Source organism: Ambystoma mexicanum, chromosome 2p (genome assembly GCF_040938575.1).
Source record: "Ambystoma mexicanum isolate Mex_15411 chromosome 2p, UKY_AmexF1_1, whole genome shotgun sequence".
NCBI lineage: Eukaryota > Metazoa > Chordata > Amphibia > Caudata > Ambystomatidae > Ambystoma > Ambystoma mexicanum.
In genome coordinates, this window is record NC_090923.1 from 963,418,116 (window position 1) to 963,432,532 (window position 14,417).

At 49.2% G+C, this 14,417-nt stretch overlaps 1 protein-coding gene across 1 annotated transcript in view; it reads left to right on the top strand.

Annotated features, from left to right (window-relative positions):
- Positions 1-14,417, top strand: part of ANTXR2 (ANTXR cell adhesion molecule 2) — a 491,546-nt gene that overhangs the window by 391,483 nt on the left and 85,646 nt on the right. Inside the window, exons 15-16 of the mRNA XM_069644750.1 lie at positions 3,480-3,647; positions 13,539-13,619. Coding sequence (XP_069500851.1) covers positions 3,480-3,647; positions 13,539-13,619 — 249 coding nt within the window. The remainder of the gene's footprint in view (positions 1-3,479; positions 3,648-13,538; positions 13,620-14,417) is intronic.

Genomic DNA, 14,417 nt, shown 5'->3' on the forward strand with positions numbered 1-14,417 from the left:
CATTAGATACATTTTCAAAAACATCTCTACTGTAAAACAATTCTATCTAATAATTAAAGACTCTGTTTCAGTTTTGTAAAACTTGGGGTTTTACCCTAAGCAACCAAGGGTAATCCAGACATGGATCCCTTGCTCACTGTGCCTTAGAGAGGCTCAGTCTCACCTCAATGAGGAGGCTCAACAAGGCCGAAACATGGTTCTGGGGTTGCTGTTGGTACTCTTGTTCATAGGAGAATAGCCTTAGCATTTCCGTGCTGGACTGCCCTTGTGGGTTGGACCAGACGGATATGCAAATGGTTAGTGAGCTAAAACGGGGTTGTAGACCCTCCTGAGTGGAAGAAATTCCATAGAACACGGTATTTGACCGATGTTCGTTCTCAGTAGAGGGGCTCCCACACCCATTTTCAGTTTCCTAAACCATTTTAACATTTCCAAGTTACAGCCTAATCCATCCTATTGAACTCAACTTACATGACAAACACTAGACAAGACACACAAACAAAATAAAACGTGTGTTCTACACCTCAATCAAGAGCATGACATCTCATGACCATAGAAGAATCCCTGTACAATTGTTCCATTCAATCCATAGGTCGGCTGCTCTTGTAAAAGTGCCTGTTGATGTGCTGATAATTGCTTAAAGCTTTCTCCTCTCCTCTCATCTGTGTCTCTCTCACTACCCATTAGGCTGAGCCAACCCCCACACTGCAACCCACCTTCTCAGTCATTCGACCCATGAAGCGTGTGTCAGTTGAGTCTTTCGCCGCATCTTTCTCTCCCCCTCCTGCACCTCTGGCTGTCTCATACCCTGACACAGCCCTTTCCATGCTCCAACCTGCTATCTCTGACATGCTCGATGTACTTGCCCCTGTCATGAGGATCCGCTTGAAGCCCAACGCCAAGTGCAACTCCTGGTACGACTCAGACCTCTTTACTATTAAATGCGAGTGTAGAGTGGCTGAGTTAAAATGGTTGGCATCCTGTACATCCTCTGACAAACTGGCCTGCCACCTGCTCCAAAGGCAAAACCAACTCTCTGTCCTCACTCAGAAGAGAGCTCACATCCAAGCCCGCGTCTCTACGGCATCTAACAACTCGGCCAAACTCTTCAAAATCTGCAAGGAGCTGGATAATCCTGCTGCAGTCTCTACCTCTCCTGTCCCCTCGCAGGCCCTCAGCACAGCCCTGGCTTCTCATTTCATCTCTAAAACCCAGGACATTCTGTCCACCCTTTCGTCTTCTCTTGCTTCTCCCTCTGCTCTATCCTCTTCCTCCGCCCCCTGCAGCCCTACCTCCCTTCTCTGCCTTTCCTCTCTTCACCCCAACAATGTTTCTAGACAAGTCCGATCTATGAAAACCTCATCGAAACAGGTTCTTTCCTGTTCTTTCAAAACCATCAAGGACCACATTGACACCCTCGGTCCAGCCTTGGCCAACTTCTCTAACCACTCTTTCACCACTGGAACCTTCCCTTCCCCCCTGAAGCAGTCTCTTGTGCACCCTCTTATCAAGAAGCCCTCAGCCGACCCCACCCTTCCAGCTAATTACCGACCGATCTCCATCACTCTGGGCAAACTCCTGGAAAAGATGGCCATCTCCCAGCTTAATCTTCACACTGAATCTGTTGGTTGTCTCCATGACCATCAGTTTGGCTTCAGAGCAGCCAGAAGCACGGACACTGCTCTCCTGAACATCGCTGAAGACCTGCTCTCAAACCTTGTTGCTAAACTCCCCTCTGGCTTCATCCTACTTGATCTCTCTTCCGCCTTTGACACAGTCAACCATGCCACCCTGCTCAACCTGCTCTGTGATAACAAGGGTATCACTGATCAGGCTCTGGCCTGGCTGACTTCTTTTCTCTCGGACCGACCCTCCCAACAAGGGTCCTTCCTCTCCTCTATCTCTTTCTCCACCTGTGGTGTTCCGCAGGGGTCTAACCTTTCTCACTGGTTGTTCAATCAACACTTGGCGCCGCTCTCGCCCACCGCATTGCTGCTCTCTGCCCCTACCTCCAGTGCTATGCGGATGACACACAGCTCGCTTTCAGGCTCCCCTCTTCTGCCTCGTCTCCTTCTCTCATCACAAAGTGTCTGTCTGCAATCCAGGAGTGGTGTGCCACCAATGATCTCTGCCTGAATGCCAGTAAGATGTAGATTCTCCTCATCGGCACACCTGCACCTTTTTTTCCTGCCACCCTCTGGCCGGCCTCCCTTGGCCCTCTTCCTGATCCAACCTGTGAGGCTAAGAACCCCAGGTTCATCTTTGACCCCATACTCTCCTTCTCTCCTCACATCTCTGACGTCTCTAGGAAGTCAAACTACCAATTGCACCTTTTCAGAGGTAGTCTTCCTTTGCTCTCCTTCCCCCAGAAGCTCTCCGTCTCCAGAGCTTTGGTTCCCTCTAGGCTTGACTACTGTAACCGCCTCTTTTTAAATCTGCCTCCCCCTACTCTCCATCCTCTAGAATTGTCCTTGGCCTCAAGCCCAGGAATCGTATCTCTCCAGCCCTGAAATCTCTCCATTGGCTCCCAGTGACTACAAGGATCACGTTCAAGACCGTTTGCATTGTCAACAAGGCTTTCTGGGGCCTGGGTCTGCAATACCTCCAACTCTCTCTTTGGAAATATCTTCCTACTCGAGCTCTTCGCTCCTCCAACTCCTTGAGGGTCAGTCGCTTTTCCAAGCAACGACTTGGGGAAGATCAATCTCTCTTCGGCTGGCGTCTCCCTCTGGAACAGCCTCCCTGCCTCTCTGAAACTTGAGCAGAACCATCTCCGGTTCCGGCAGCAACTCACGACTTTCCTCTTCGCTTCAGCCTTCTCTCTTCCTCTTCCCTACTGATCTCCTGTCTCATACTGCACTGGTCAGCTGGCTGCCTCCTAAAACTCGGGCCCAGGTCCCTGCCCTCCCATTTGCATACCTGCACTGCCTCATGGCAATCCTGCACTCAGGTCTATATCTGCAATCCTACAGTCCCCTTACCTACACTTATCAGACAATTGTCTGTACTTACCCTTGCACTGCCACCTGCTGGCCGCACTTCTTGTTTTTTATCCTGGGTTGCACTACTTGTTTTTGATGTTTTTATCCTGTGTCTTGCACTTGCTCCTCCACCGCTTCCCCTGGAACTTCTGCCCTTCCCTCTCCACTGCACTTGTGCGATCTTAACGTCACTTGGCCTAGTAAGAGCGTTGTCTTGTCCTCCCTTTGTTTCCCCTCCCTTGCCTCGTCGCGCCTTGAAACACTTGTGTATAGGCTCGTTATAAATGTCATGTCATATATATCAAAGGAAGGTGGCAGAAAAATAAATAATGGCGGCTTCATGTATGCAAGTGTGGTACATTAGAGTTACTCTACCATTATATTTTAATCCTCTTGTTTTTGTTAAAACATTTATAGTGTAATTGTTTTATATTATTGATTTATTATTTTATCATGTCAAGAATTTCAGCAGAAAAACATTGTTGAAATTTCCTTCAGGTGCGCTGGGGCGACAAGGGATCGACAGAAGAGGGTGCAAGATTAGAAATGGCAAAGAATGCTGTTGTGACCGTGCCCGAGGAATCTGAAGAACCATTCCAGCCCAAACCTCGAAAACCAAAGCCTACCTCAGAGCCTCATCAACCCAAGTGGTACTCGCCAATCAAGGTAACTTGCCTGTGACATTGCCTGAAACCTAGAATTGCTCTTGCCTCTACGTGCTGCTGCAGGCAGGCATCACATTACGCTTTGTGCACAAGCGAACCATCCATTGACTTGTCCCCTTCTGCTATCAATGGGCATCTTGTCTAAAGCTGGAGAAGTGTGAGTATCGTGGGATACTCAGAGCCGCTCTGTGGGTATTGTTCTGTAGCACCTGCAATTTGTTCAAATTGCGCTCTGAGGTGCCAAGAAAGAGGGGGTTGCAGTAGTCGATTTTTGAGAGCACTAGTGCTCTGGCTAGTGTGATGCAACTGGAGGGCGAAGGAAGGCTTTGCATGAGTTGATGAGCTTATTAGTATAATCTGTGGAGGAGGCTGTGGCGTTTATCTGCTTTTTGAGCGAGAGTGTGGAATATAAATAAACCCCTAAGGTTTTAATTTCTTTGGCCACAGTGATTAGGTTACCGTCTATGTTCATCGAAGCGTAACGGGGGTCCAGTTTGTTTAGCCGTGGTTGGGAGCTTTCTCGTCATTGAGGCATAAGCCGCGTTCTGCCATCCAGGCTTGGATCTCAAGGTAGAGGTTGTTGATCCGTATGGAGTCCTCTTCATTGCAACCTGATTGCAACCTGATAGGTTGATGAGAACCGGGGTATCGTCAGCATAGTTTGTGTATGTGACACCCAGGTTATCAAGGCGGTCGAACAATAGCTTTGTGAAGATATTGTATAAGGTCGGCGAGACGCACAAACCTTGTGGGACGCCACAGAGGATGGGGATGGGAAGGGCTGAAGCCCCCGGGGAGAAGACCCGGATGGTTTGGTCGGCTAGGAAGGAGTGGACCCAGGCGGTCGCCTGGCTGGATAAAGCAGCTGAAGCCATCAGATGTTTTCCGTGAGGATCTGATGATCAACGACGTCAAAGGCTGCAGAGAGGTCTAGCAGTAGGAAAATGGCTAGATTCCCCTTGTCCTTCTCCTCGTCCATCTGAAATTTCAGGTCCAGGAGGACTGTCTCTGTTCCGTGCCTTGGTCTGAAGCCAGATTGTCTAAGCCCCAGAAAGTTGTTCTCTTCCAGGTGCTTATGGATTTGTAAGTAGGCCACTCTGTCTAAGATCTTTGGGATGTAGGGGACAGTAGTGATTGGCCTGTAATTAGTGGGGTCATTGGGGTCTAGGTTCGTTTTTTTTTAGAAGGGGCATGACCCAGGCCTCCTTGAGGCTACTAGGGACTGAGCTTGTTTTGAAGGAGGTGTTGATTATGGCTGTTATGAAAGGGGCCAGGTCGCTGGCACCTTCCTGGATGATGGGAGCTGGGCAAGAATCCCCTTGGCATCTTGAGGGCTTGAGGCCTTTGAGGATGCTTTCCACTTCTTTTTTTGCGACCGGGGTGAAAGAGAAGGGAGGGCAGTTTGGAGTTTTAGCGGTGGGTGGCAGTGGAGAGTTTGCTTTTTTGGCTTAGGCTGGACTTTTTCTGTTCAATTCAGGATTGTAACATGATAAGTTTGTCTGCCAGAGCTTTTTGGATTCTCTCATACCAGTCTGCGTCTTTCACACAGGTTTCTGTAGGTGGGGAGGGGCACTCGAGTTCCCTGAGGATGATGAAGAGCTCTTTTGGTCTTGATTTGGCATTTTCAATTCTGTTGTCATAAGTCTCTTTTTTGGCTCTGAGGATAGAAGTTTTGTAAGTGGTGGCCGCTACCGTGAATATTGTTTTTGTTGGCCTGTTTTGGCGTTTTTTTCCACGTGTCTTCCGCCGCTCGTTTGGCGTTCCAGAGAATTTTGAGTTTGGGAGTTAACCATTTGTTTAAGTGGGCTGCCGGTTTAAGCTTTGGTGTGTTTGATAGGAGCTATGATATCTACTGCTGATTCAAGTGTTTTATTATAGAGGTCAGCAAGTTTATCCACATCTAAGTTGGTGTAGTTTGCAGGAGCATGGATGTTGTGGATTAGGGGGCAAAGGTTTTGCGAGGTGATGTTGCGGTTATTCCTGGTGAGGGTTTGTGGGATAGTAGACGGAGGGGTGTTCGGCTGCATCTTCCCTTGGATGGAGAAGGATATGACATGGTAGTCTGACCAGGCGATTGGTTCATTTTTGAGGATGGAGGTGGAGCAGTTGAGATCCATCAACCAATCCAGGGTTCTGCCTTCTGCCTTTGTTATGTGTTGGGGCTGAGATCCTGTGCTTGAACCCTAGTTGGGAGATAGTGTTTTCTAAGGACAGGGTGTTAGCGTCATTCGGATCGCCGAGGCCTAAGTTTAAATCCCCAAGTAGGATGACTTGAGAACCGGTTTTGGTATTAGTGGTCAGGAGGTTGGATATTTCTTCCTCAAATGTGGAGATGAGGCCTGGTGGTCTGTAGATGAAAGTTGGAACTTAACCGACAGAAGTTCCGCAGACCGGAAGCTGGACAGAGGGGTTACTCTCAGGACAAGGGATGTTTTGGCGATAAAGGCTATTCCTCCTCCTTTACCTGAGACCCTGTTGTTCCTTTGAATTGAGTAGCCCTCCGGGATGGCAAGGGATAGAGCTGGGCCTGCTGCCTGATGCAGCCAGGTTTCAGTAATAGCCAGAAAGTGAAGGTTGTTAGTGTAAAAGAGGTCCGCAATGTCTAGAACGTGGGCTACCAATGATCGAGGCATTAATGAGGGCACCTATGATCAGAAGGTGTTCAATTATGTCCATTGGAATTTTTTGGGTGTTCCCCCGGATTTGCATAGTGCTGGCTTGTACATGGGTAACTCTCCCTTGTATATATCAAAGTGCTTCCGTCACTATATTGCCACATTACACCAGCCTCATTTATTTGTAATGAATTTACAATAACAAACAAATGAAAGAAAAACTGGCATAGCTAAAATTTATGCTGAGCAAGCAAGGGTAACAGCAGAGACCCCGAGGGGACAATAAGCAAAGAATGGTCAACATAAATAGGTCTGCCAATCCTTACACACCATGTACTGGGTGTAAATGTCCTTACACTGGCATGAATCATAACACATTTCGAAATAATGTTTTTGTTCTCCGATATCAACATTCAAACTGGCAAGAGCAGATCCGTCAATGTGTAGGAGGTACGGTTCATTTTGACATGCGAGGTGTACACACACATCTGCTCTACCACTTGCACTGCACCAAAATGGTAGTTCTTATTGGACCTAATCATTATTTATATGTTTATGTAGCTTGCAGAGACTTTAAATCCTAAGAAATTCGAATGATTTCTTGCCAGGTTTTGTAGCTATTTGCAAATAATTTGCAGTTCAACTACAGGGGGATTAGAAAACGGTTCCATGCCCTTATTCCCTTGGGAGTGTTTTCCTCGTATCAAATACCACAGAGCTCTTCCCTCGCTTTCCACCCCCACTGAGGGGGACCCCTGTTTACCCAACATCCCCTGGCTGGTTCTCCAAGGTCCGTGGGTTCCTCCCTTCACCCCACCCCCCCATCCCTACCCATACACCCACGTTTACCTCCGTCTTTCACCACCAACCGGTCGCGCCTCAGCTTCCTCCTCGCTGCGATTCTGCCTCTTCTTTGGCGCCCATCCCTCCACTCAACTCCACTTCCTGTCCACCTCCCGACGGAGATCCTGAAGCATCAGCTTAGCCACGCCACCTTTGCAAAGATGTTGCGCTAAAGACCCCCGGCTGCAATGGTGCCGTAGGTATGACACATCACCAGAACATATTATTCTGGATGGTGCAAAGCTTAAAAGGGGCATGATGTTGTACTGCCCAGCTACAAAAGTGCCCTTAGAGCGAGTTTCCACAAAGGAATGGTTAGCCCACTGTTGTGCAGCAAAAGGGCACCTGCCCCTTTAAAGGAAAAGGGAAACCAAGAACGTGAGAGGGAGGGGCGGGAGGAAGGGAGGGGAAAGGGAAAGCGAAACCAGTTTGGAGAGGAATAAAGGAGGATAAAGACATGCCTGGTGTCCGCTCCTTATTGTGTGAATGGGCCTAGGCCAAGCGTAACAACTGGCGATGAGACCAGAGCGTTTACCCACGCTGCCGTCCCGTGAGGAGGAGACAAGCATTTCCAGTTGCGGCAAGGAGGACCGTGGACGTGGAACATATCGGATGAGGAGCGCACCGCCTGCTGATGGAAGGAGGCCCAGCGTAGCTGCAGGTGAAGGAGGCCCAGAGGAGCTGCCGAGGAGACGGGAAGGAGAAGGAGACCCGAACAGCACAGGGAGGAGAAGAAGCCCAGCGGTACAGAGAGGAAGCCCAGCAGATCCCGGCGAGGAGGACCTGACCACAGGAACCAGGTGGGGCCAGCACAGACGACCGGCAGTCCAGGAGAAAGAAGCCAACAGAGGATGCCCGACGATGCTGCAGGTGATGAGGACCAAGGCAGCAGGAACAGATAAAAAGACCACGTGGTGCGCAGCTTCAAACAGCTGCATGAAGGTACGGAGACGAAAGGGCAGGCATGGTAACAGTAAAAACACAAACAAGACCACTTGAAAGTGAGGATTTATAAATTAAACAATGAAATATTAGTGAAAGAACCACTTGAAAGCGAGGACTATATAAAAGGTGAAGAGAAAGCCACTTGAAAGCGAGGATCTATAAAATAAACATTGAACATTTAGTGAAAAGGCCACTTGAAAGCGAGGATTATATGAAAGGCGAAGAGAAAGACACTTGAAAGCGAGGAATGGTCATGAGAAAGACATTGCCAAAGACATACCACTAGAACACGAGGATCACGCACAACGTACCAGTGCGTCAGAGGCCCATGAATGCAGCACAACCAATGGCTACAAGCCACACATGCGGGATAACCAAGACAGCCAGCCAGCCGACACCACCACAGAGACGGCAAAGGCCACCCCGCGCCACACTAACGCAAACCTAGAAACCACAAGGAAGTCATCTCAACCCGCCCAAACCCAGAAATGTTGCAATCAGGAAGTGCTGCAGCAGATGGCGCCACACCAACCACACCTGGGGTGGCCCCCACAAACCCCATATTATTCTTACGCCGCCCAAATCCTTTCCCACTGGAACCCCAAGAAAACCAAGGCCAGAGATGGCAGGAAGGATTGGATTCATTTGAGGAATTCATGGGAGCCGTGGGAAATCAAGATGCGCCAAATAAGCTAGATATTTTCACCAATCTAGTAGGAAAAGACATCAAGAGCGTCATTAAGACGATCCCGGCCCTGGAGAGAGCGGGAGAGAGCAACATACCAGCGACTCATCGACGCCATCATATGCCTAGTAGTCATACCAACCAGAGACTACGAATGATACACCTTCAACCAGTGCACCCGAGACAATAGGACAATTCATTATACGCCTCCAAAGGAAGATAACATACTGCGACTTTGCGAATATCAACGATGACGAAGCCATCCGGCTAAAGGTAATAGAAGGTTATCTGTCCTCCCAATTCCGGAAACACCTACTCAAGAAGCCCCTACCCCTGCAAGAGATAGCGGAACTAGCAAGGGTGTATGAACGCGTCGATGTCCAAGCCACAAACATTGAAAACCCAAAGAAACTGGACATGGTGGCAGCCATCACCACACACCAGCAAGGACAACCTCACCAGTTTGGCACCTCGCCTCGACAAGACTCCTGGAACCAGACACGTCGAGCTCAACCAGAGAGACAATGTTATGGCTGCAGGTTTGAGTTCCCCCACAAAGGACAGTGCCCGGCAATCGGCCAGATGTGCATGAGATGCGGCCAGGAAAACAATTTTCAGAGCATGTGTCGAGAAAGAACATCTCTACTACCAGCCTACAGGCCGCCGACTCAGCTGGCGCCAAACAGACGATATGAACCGCCAAGAGCACCCAACAAGCGACCCTTCCTCGAAAGGGACAACATCAGAAACAATGCCCATAGAAACATCACGCACCCCGGATTCATCCGAGCCATAGAGAACCTACAAATGGAGCCAGCAAATGAAGCATACAACAACCTGGAACAAATCTACCAGGTGCAGACCGTTCCCGAGGAAGATCCAAGATGAGACTTCAATGCCCGTGACTCATACGAAAACCCTCCGGTTGAGGAGCAACTGACAGAGGCAGAGCAGTACCCAGAACACGACCGGACTGCACGGCTCAGATCCGACTCGTCTGATGACAGCACAACACCACGAGTAACAGTCCGTATGGGAGAACTCGACACACTGTTTCTTATTGACACTGGTGCTACGGTCAACATAATGAATCAGAAAACATACGAAACGCTCACCGAGACATACCCCCTACGGCCATCTCAGGCCTACATGTTCCAATGGGGCGCGACCTTACCACTGACCTCCAAAGGCCAATTCTTGTGTGACCTAGTGCACAGAGGCAGAAGAGCACCAGTGACAATCCACGTCATCCACAGCCCCGTGACAGGGAGATGCCGCCCAAGCTATATTGCAGCCATCACGCTACACCTAATACAAATCCGCTACGATCAGTCAAAGAAGATTCAAGGATTCCCTCCAACCACCCAATCCATATGGGCCATGTCCCAGAGGGTGCTCGACCTTGAGAGCCATGTTCCCCGACCTGTTCAAAGGCGTTGACAAGTTGAAAGACACTGTGGTAAAACTACACATTGACCCTCCGTGCGAAGACATGCTGGTGAGACTCAATCAGGCCACCAGGTTCTCAAAGTTGGACTTGAACCAAGGCTATCACCAGCTGGTGATGGACCTTGAATCCAGGCCAAAAACAACATTCACGACACATGAAGGGCTTTTCTGCTAAAATGCTGAATTTTGGAATTTCATCAGCGGCCGAAATCTTTCAGGAAACCATTCGAAGACTGATTAGCCCTGTGACTAACGCACTTAACTGCAGCGACGACATCTTGGTCTTCGGAATAGCACAAGAACAACATGACGAAGCGCTAAAACAAGTATGCAACATCCTCCAGGAAGCCGGTCTCACCCTTAACAGCCTCAAGTGGGATGTGAACAAACACAGCCTGTGCTTCTTCGGGCACATCTTCTCAGACCAAGGCATCAGGGCTGACCCTGACAAAATCAGTGTCATCGTCAACCTAACGAGCCCAAAAGACGTGTCCGAACTGCGCTCGTTCCTAGGCATGGCAGGGTACTGTGCATGGGACTTCCCCCACTATGCGACACTCACCGACCCCTTGAGGCAACTGCTAAAGAAAGACCAACCCTTTGCCTGGGAGGAGCAGTGCCAACAAGCATTCTCTACGATCAAACAAGAACTAGCGACCAACCGCCAACTGGCATATTTCAACCCACAGTCGGACACGGAAAAAACTGTAGATGCCAGCCACGTGGGCCTAGGAGCCATACTGGCCCAGACCAACCCGCAACAGAACACTGAAACGCTTGTGGTCGCATACGCCAGCAGGGCTTTGAACTCTGTGGAGCAAGCCTACTCCCAGGCAGAACGTGAGAGCTTGGCGGCGGTATGGGCGTGTGAAAAATTCTACTTCATCCTCGGCAGGACCTTTGTGCTGATCACCAACCACCAAGCACTGTGAGCCCTGTTCGGAAACCCAAAGATAAAAATGCCGCCACGCATAGAACGTTTGGGCATCCGCCTTCAGGAGTATGACTACACCATCATCCACAAACCTGGAGCAAAAGAAAATCCACCCGATTACCTATCAAGGCACCCAGACAACCCCATAGACACTGAGATGCAGGGTGAAGCAGAGGAATACATCGCATATCTGTCTCTGAACGCCCTCCACCCCACAATCACAACAAAACAATTTGTAGAACGCAGCCGAGCTGATCCCACGATAAGGGCAGCCATCAACCTGACAAACACCAACAGGTGGCGGCAAGTGGCCACAGAACACTTTGAACCAGGGGAGGAGGGTGAAGCAGACAGGAGAGAACTATCAAGAATGGCGAAAATACACAGGGAACTGGCCACGACAAGCCAAGGAATGCTATTGAGAGGAAATGGACTAGACGCCACCAAGAGCCTCAGGAAACCCCTCGTCATGATAGCACATGAGGGACACCATGGCATAGCCAATACAAAGAAGGTACTATGTAACCAAGTCTGGTTCCCACACATGGACACCATAGTCGAGGACACGCTGAGGCACTGTGACCCATGTAAGATAAACGCGGCAAGCTCACCACCATGCCCACTCCAGACAGTCCCCCTCCCGAGGAGCCATGGCAACGAGTAGAGCTTGATTTCTACGGGCCGCTGGAAGAAGGAGGATACCTCCTAGTGGCAATTGATGAATACATGAGATTCCCCTTAGTGAAACATGTAGAGCCTACGGCATTCCATCAAGTCGTAGGAGTGCTAGATGAACTGTTCAGCGAATGGGGTGTCCCCAACGTTGTGAAAACTGACAATGGCCCACCTTTACAAGTACAGGAGTTCGGAAAGTTCGCAGCGCACCTCGGGTTCCACCACCAGAGGATCACGCCACTGTGGCCACAAGCCAATGGCATGGTCGAGCGCTTTATGGCAAACATCAAGCGGACGTGCCAAAAAGCAGTGGTCGACCAAACATCCATGCCTCAAGCTATCTCCCAAATGCTGAGAACCAGAGCAGAACTGATGATCAGATAGAAACCGCGAACCAGACTACCACAACTGGAAGACTAGACCCCAGCGGAAGACGCTGAAATAAGAAAGCGAGCGGCAGGAAAAAATGGAAAGCCAAAGAAGGGGCTGTCCAGAAACGGAGACCCAGAGAACCCCAACTCCCCGTCGGGGAGATTGTGCTAGTCAAACAAGCCCAGAACAGGAAAACCGACTCCCGATACAGACGAGAGCCCCTAGTGGTGACGGAAGTAAAGGGACCAATGGTCACCACCATGGGAGACCAGGGGGAAATAACACGGAATGCATAATTCTTTCACAAGATGTTCCAAGAGGATCCTGAAGAAGATACACCACTGGAGGATGAGGAACCCGAAAGCCAAGAGACACCCCCTGAACCGCCTGAAGAACCCCCGCCACAGGCGCCGGATGATGACACCGGCAACCCGCCCAGTCGCCCCCAGCGATTCTCAAGGAAGTCCACCCGCCTCACTGAAGAAATGCAGACACTGAACTTGATAAGCAAGGGGGGATGCTGTGCAGCAAAAGGGCACCTGCCCCTTTAAAGGAAAAGGGAAACCAAGAATGGGAGAGGGATGGGCGGGAGAAAGGGAGGGGGAAAGGGAAAGCAAAACCAGTTTGGAGAGGAATAAAGGAGGATAAAGACATGCCTGGTGTCCGCTCCTTATTGTGTAAGTGGGCCCAGGCCAATCGTAACACCCACATCACTACAAAATACCCGATAGAAGCACATGCAGCATGCATACCCATGCATTTAACACAGAAATAAGCAATGCGTATGAGTGGTATGTTAGGGCGCTGCTGAGCTGAGCAATCCTCTACATATGATTGAACTAAGGTCACAAATGAGGCCCCAAAGAGGCAGAACATGAACTTTTTTGCATTGCGCTGGACACAAATGTGTCTTTAACACAGCCATGTTTTGGGATATAGGTCTAGGATTGCATTTGTAAAATCTGATGCTGTTGTACATGTTGTATTTAGCGTTTACGATAGTATTTAGTAGACACAGTTGATTTATATAGAACCAATAGAAATGCAGATGCAAATTATCAATCTACTCCATTTGGCATTTGTGACGCATGCAAGCTTTTTTCTAATAGTCACATTGAAATCGACACAAATAATGAGAGACAATGGATACTGATGGTGTTCTTATGCAGTAGCCACACTCAACATTACAGTTTAAATAATGGGTGTTTTAGGTGTTAATTGGGGGACAGAAGCAGAGTTCATTGTTGGTGGAATGGATTTGTGCTGTGGCGAATTGCCCGGTTCTTCATTGGTACAACCAATGAGAGTAGGAGAGGGAAAGGGAGTGCAATGTTTCTCACTGACAGTTCCATCTGGTTTGCTCTTTGCCTTCAGGGTCGGCTGGATGCACTCTGTGCGCTGCTGCGACGGCAGTATGACCGGGTTTCGTTAATGCGACCTCAGCAAGGAGATGAGGTATGTATATTGGTTATCATACTTGCTGGTCTATGATGGGTCAGTGAAACGGCGCCAAGATATTTTTAGTTTCAATATTACTAAAGTATCTGTATTTTATTTTAACCATTAGAGATGTACGTTGGGTTGATGGTCAAGCGGATACCAAGTGGCCCAGTATTTGCTTGAAACAAGAAGCAGGTCTGCGTTCATGCATTCTTAATGTGACCTACAAACCTTAAAAAGCATCTAGCAGTATATTGCGCTGTTAAAGGCTCCTTGTGCTGCTAAGTACTTTTTCTGTTGTCTTTCGGTTATCAACACATCAGGGGACCATAGCATTGGTCCCCTATGGTGTATTGTGCAATATTTGTCACTAACCTGCTTCTACTTTCCACTTCAGCTATCCAGTTGATCGCTGCAGGTGAACAACAGGTGGTGCACCTCTCCACTGCACACATGAAACTCATGTAACTCCACAGCCCTCCGGCAAGCTTGTCCCACACAACACTCAGCCCACCCTCGCTCTCAGGGCAAACCTTGCTAGAAGCAAACCGAGCAGGATACGTCCACCTTGGGCTCGCCTCTGGATGTATGCGGCCTCTCTGCTACTCACAAAGAAACAAAACGTCATACAGACCTGGTTCCTTCCGATCTGCATGCATTGACGCAACAGCAAAGCAAGCAATCTTGCAGTGCTGCCTCTTATCCTACTAACCAAGCTCAACCCATTTTCCTACAGGTGGCAACGCATCAAGAGACCATGAACATGGCACCAGTGTGCTATGTAAAACCAATACAGTAACATAATACCAATTG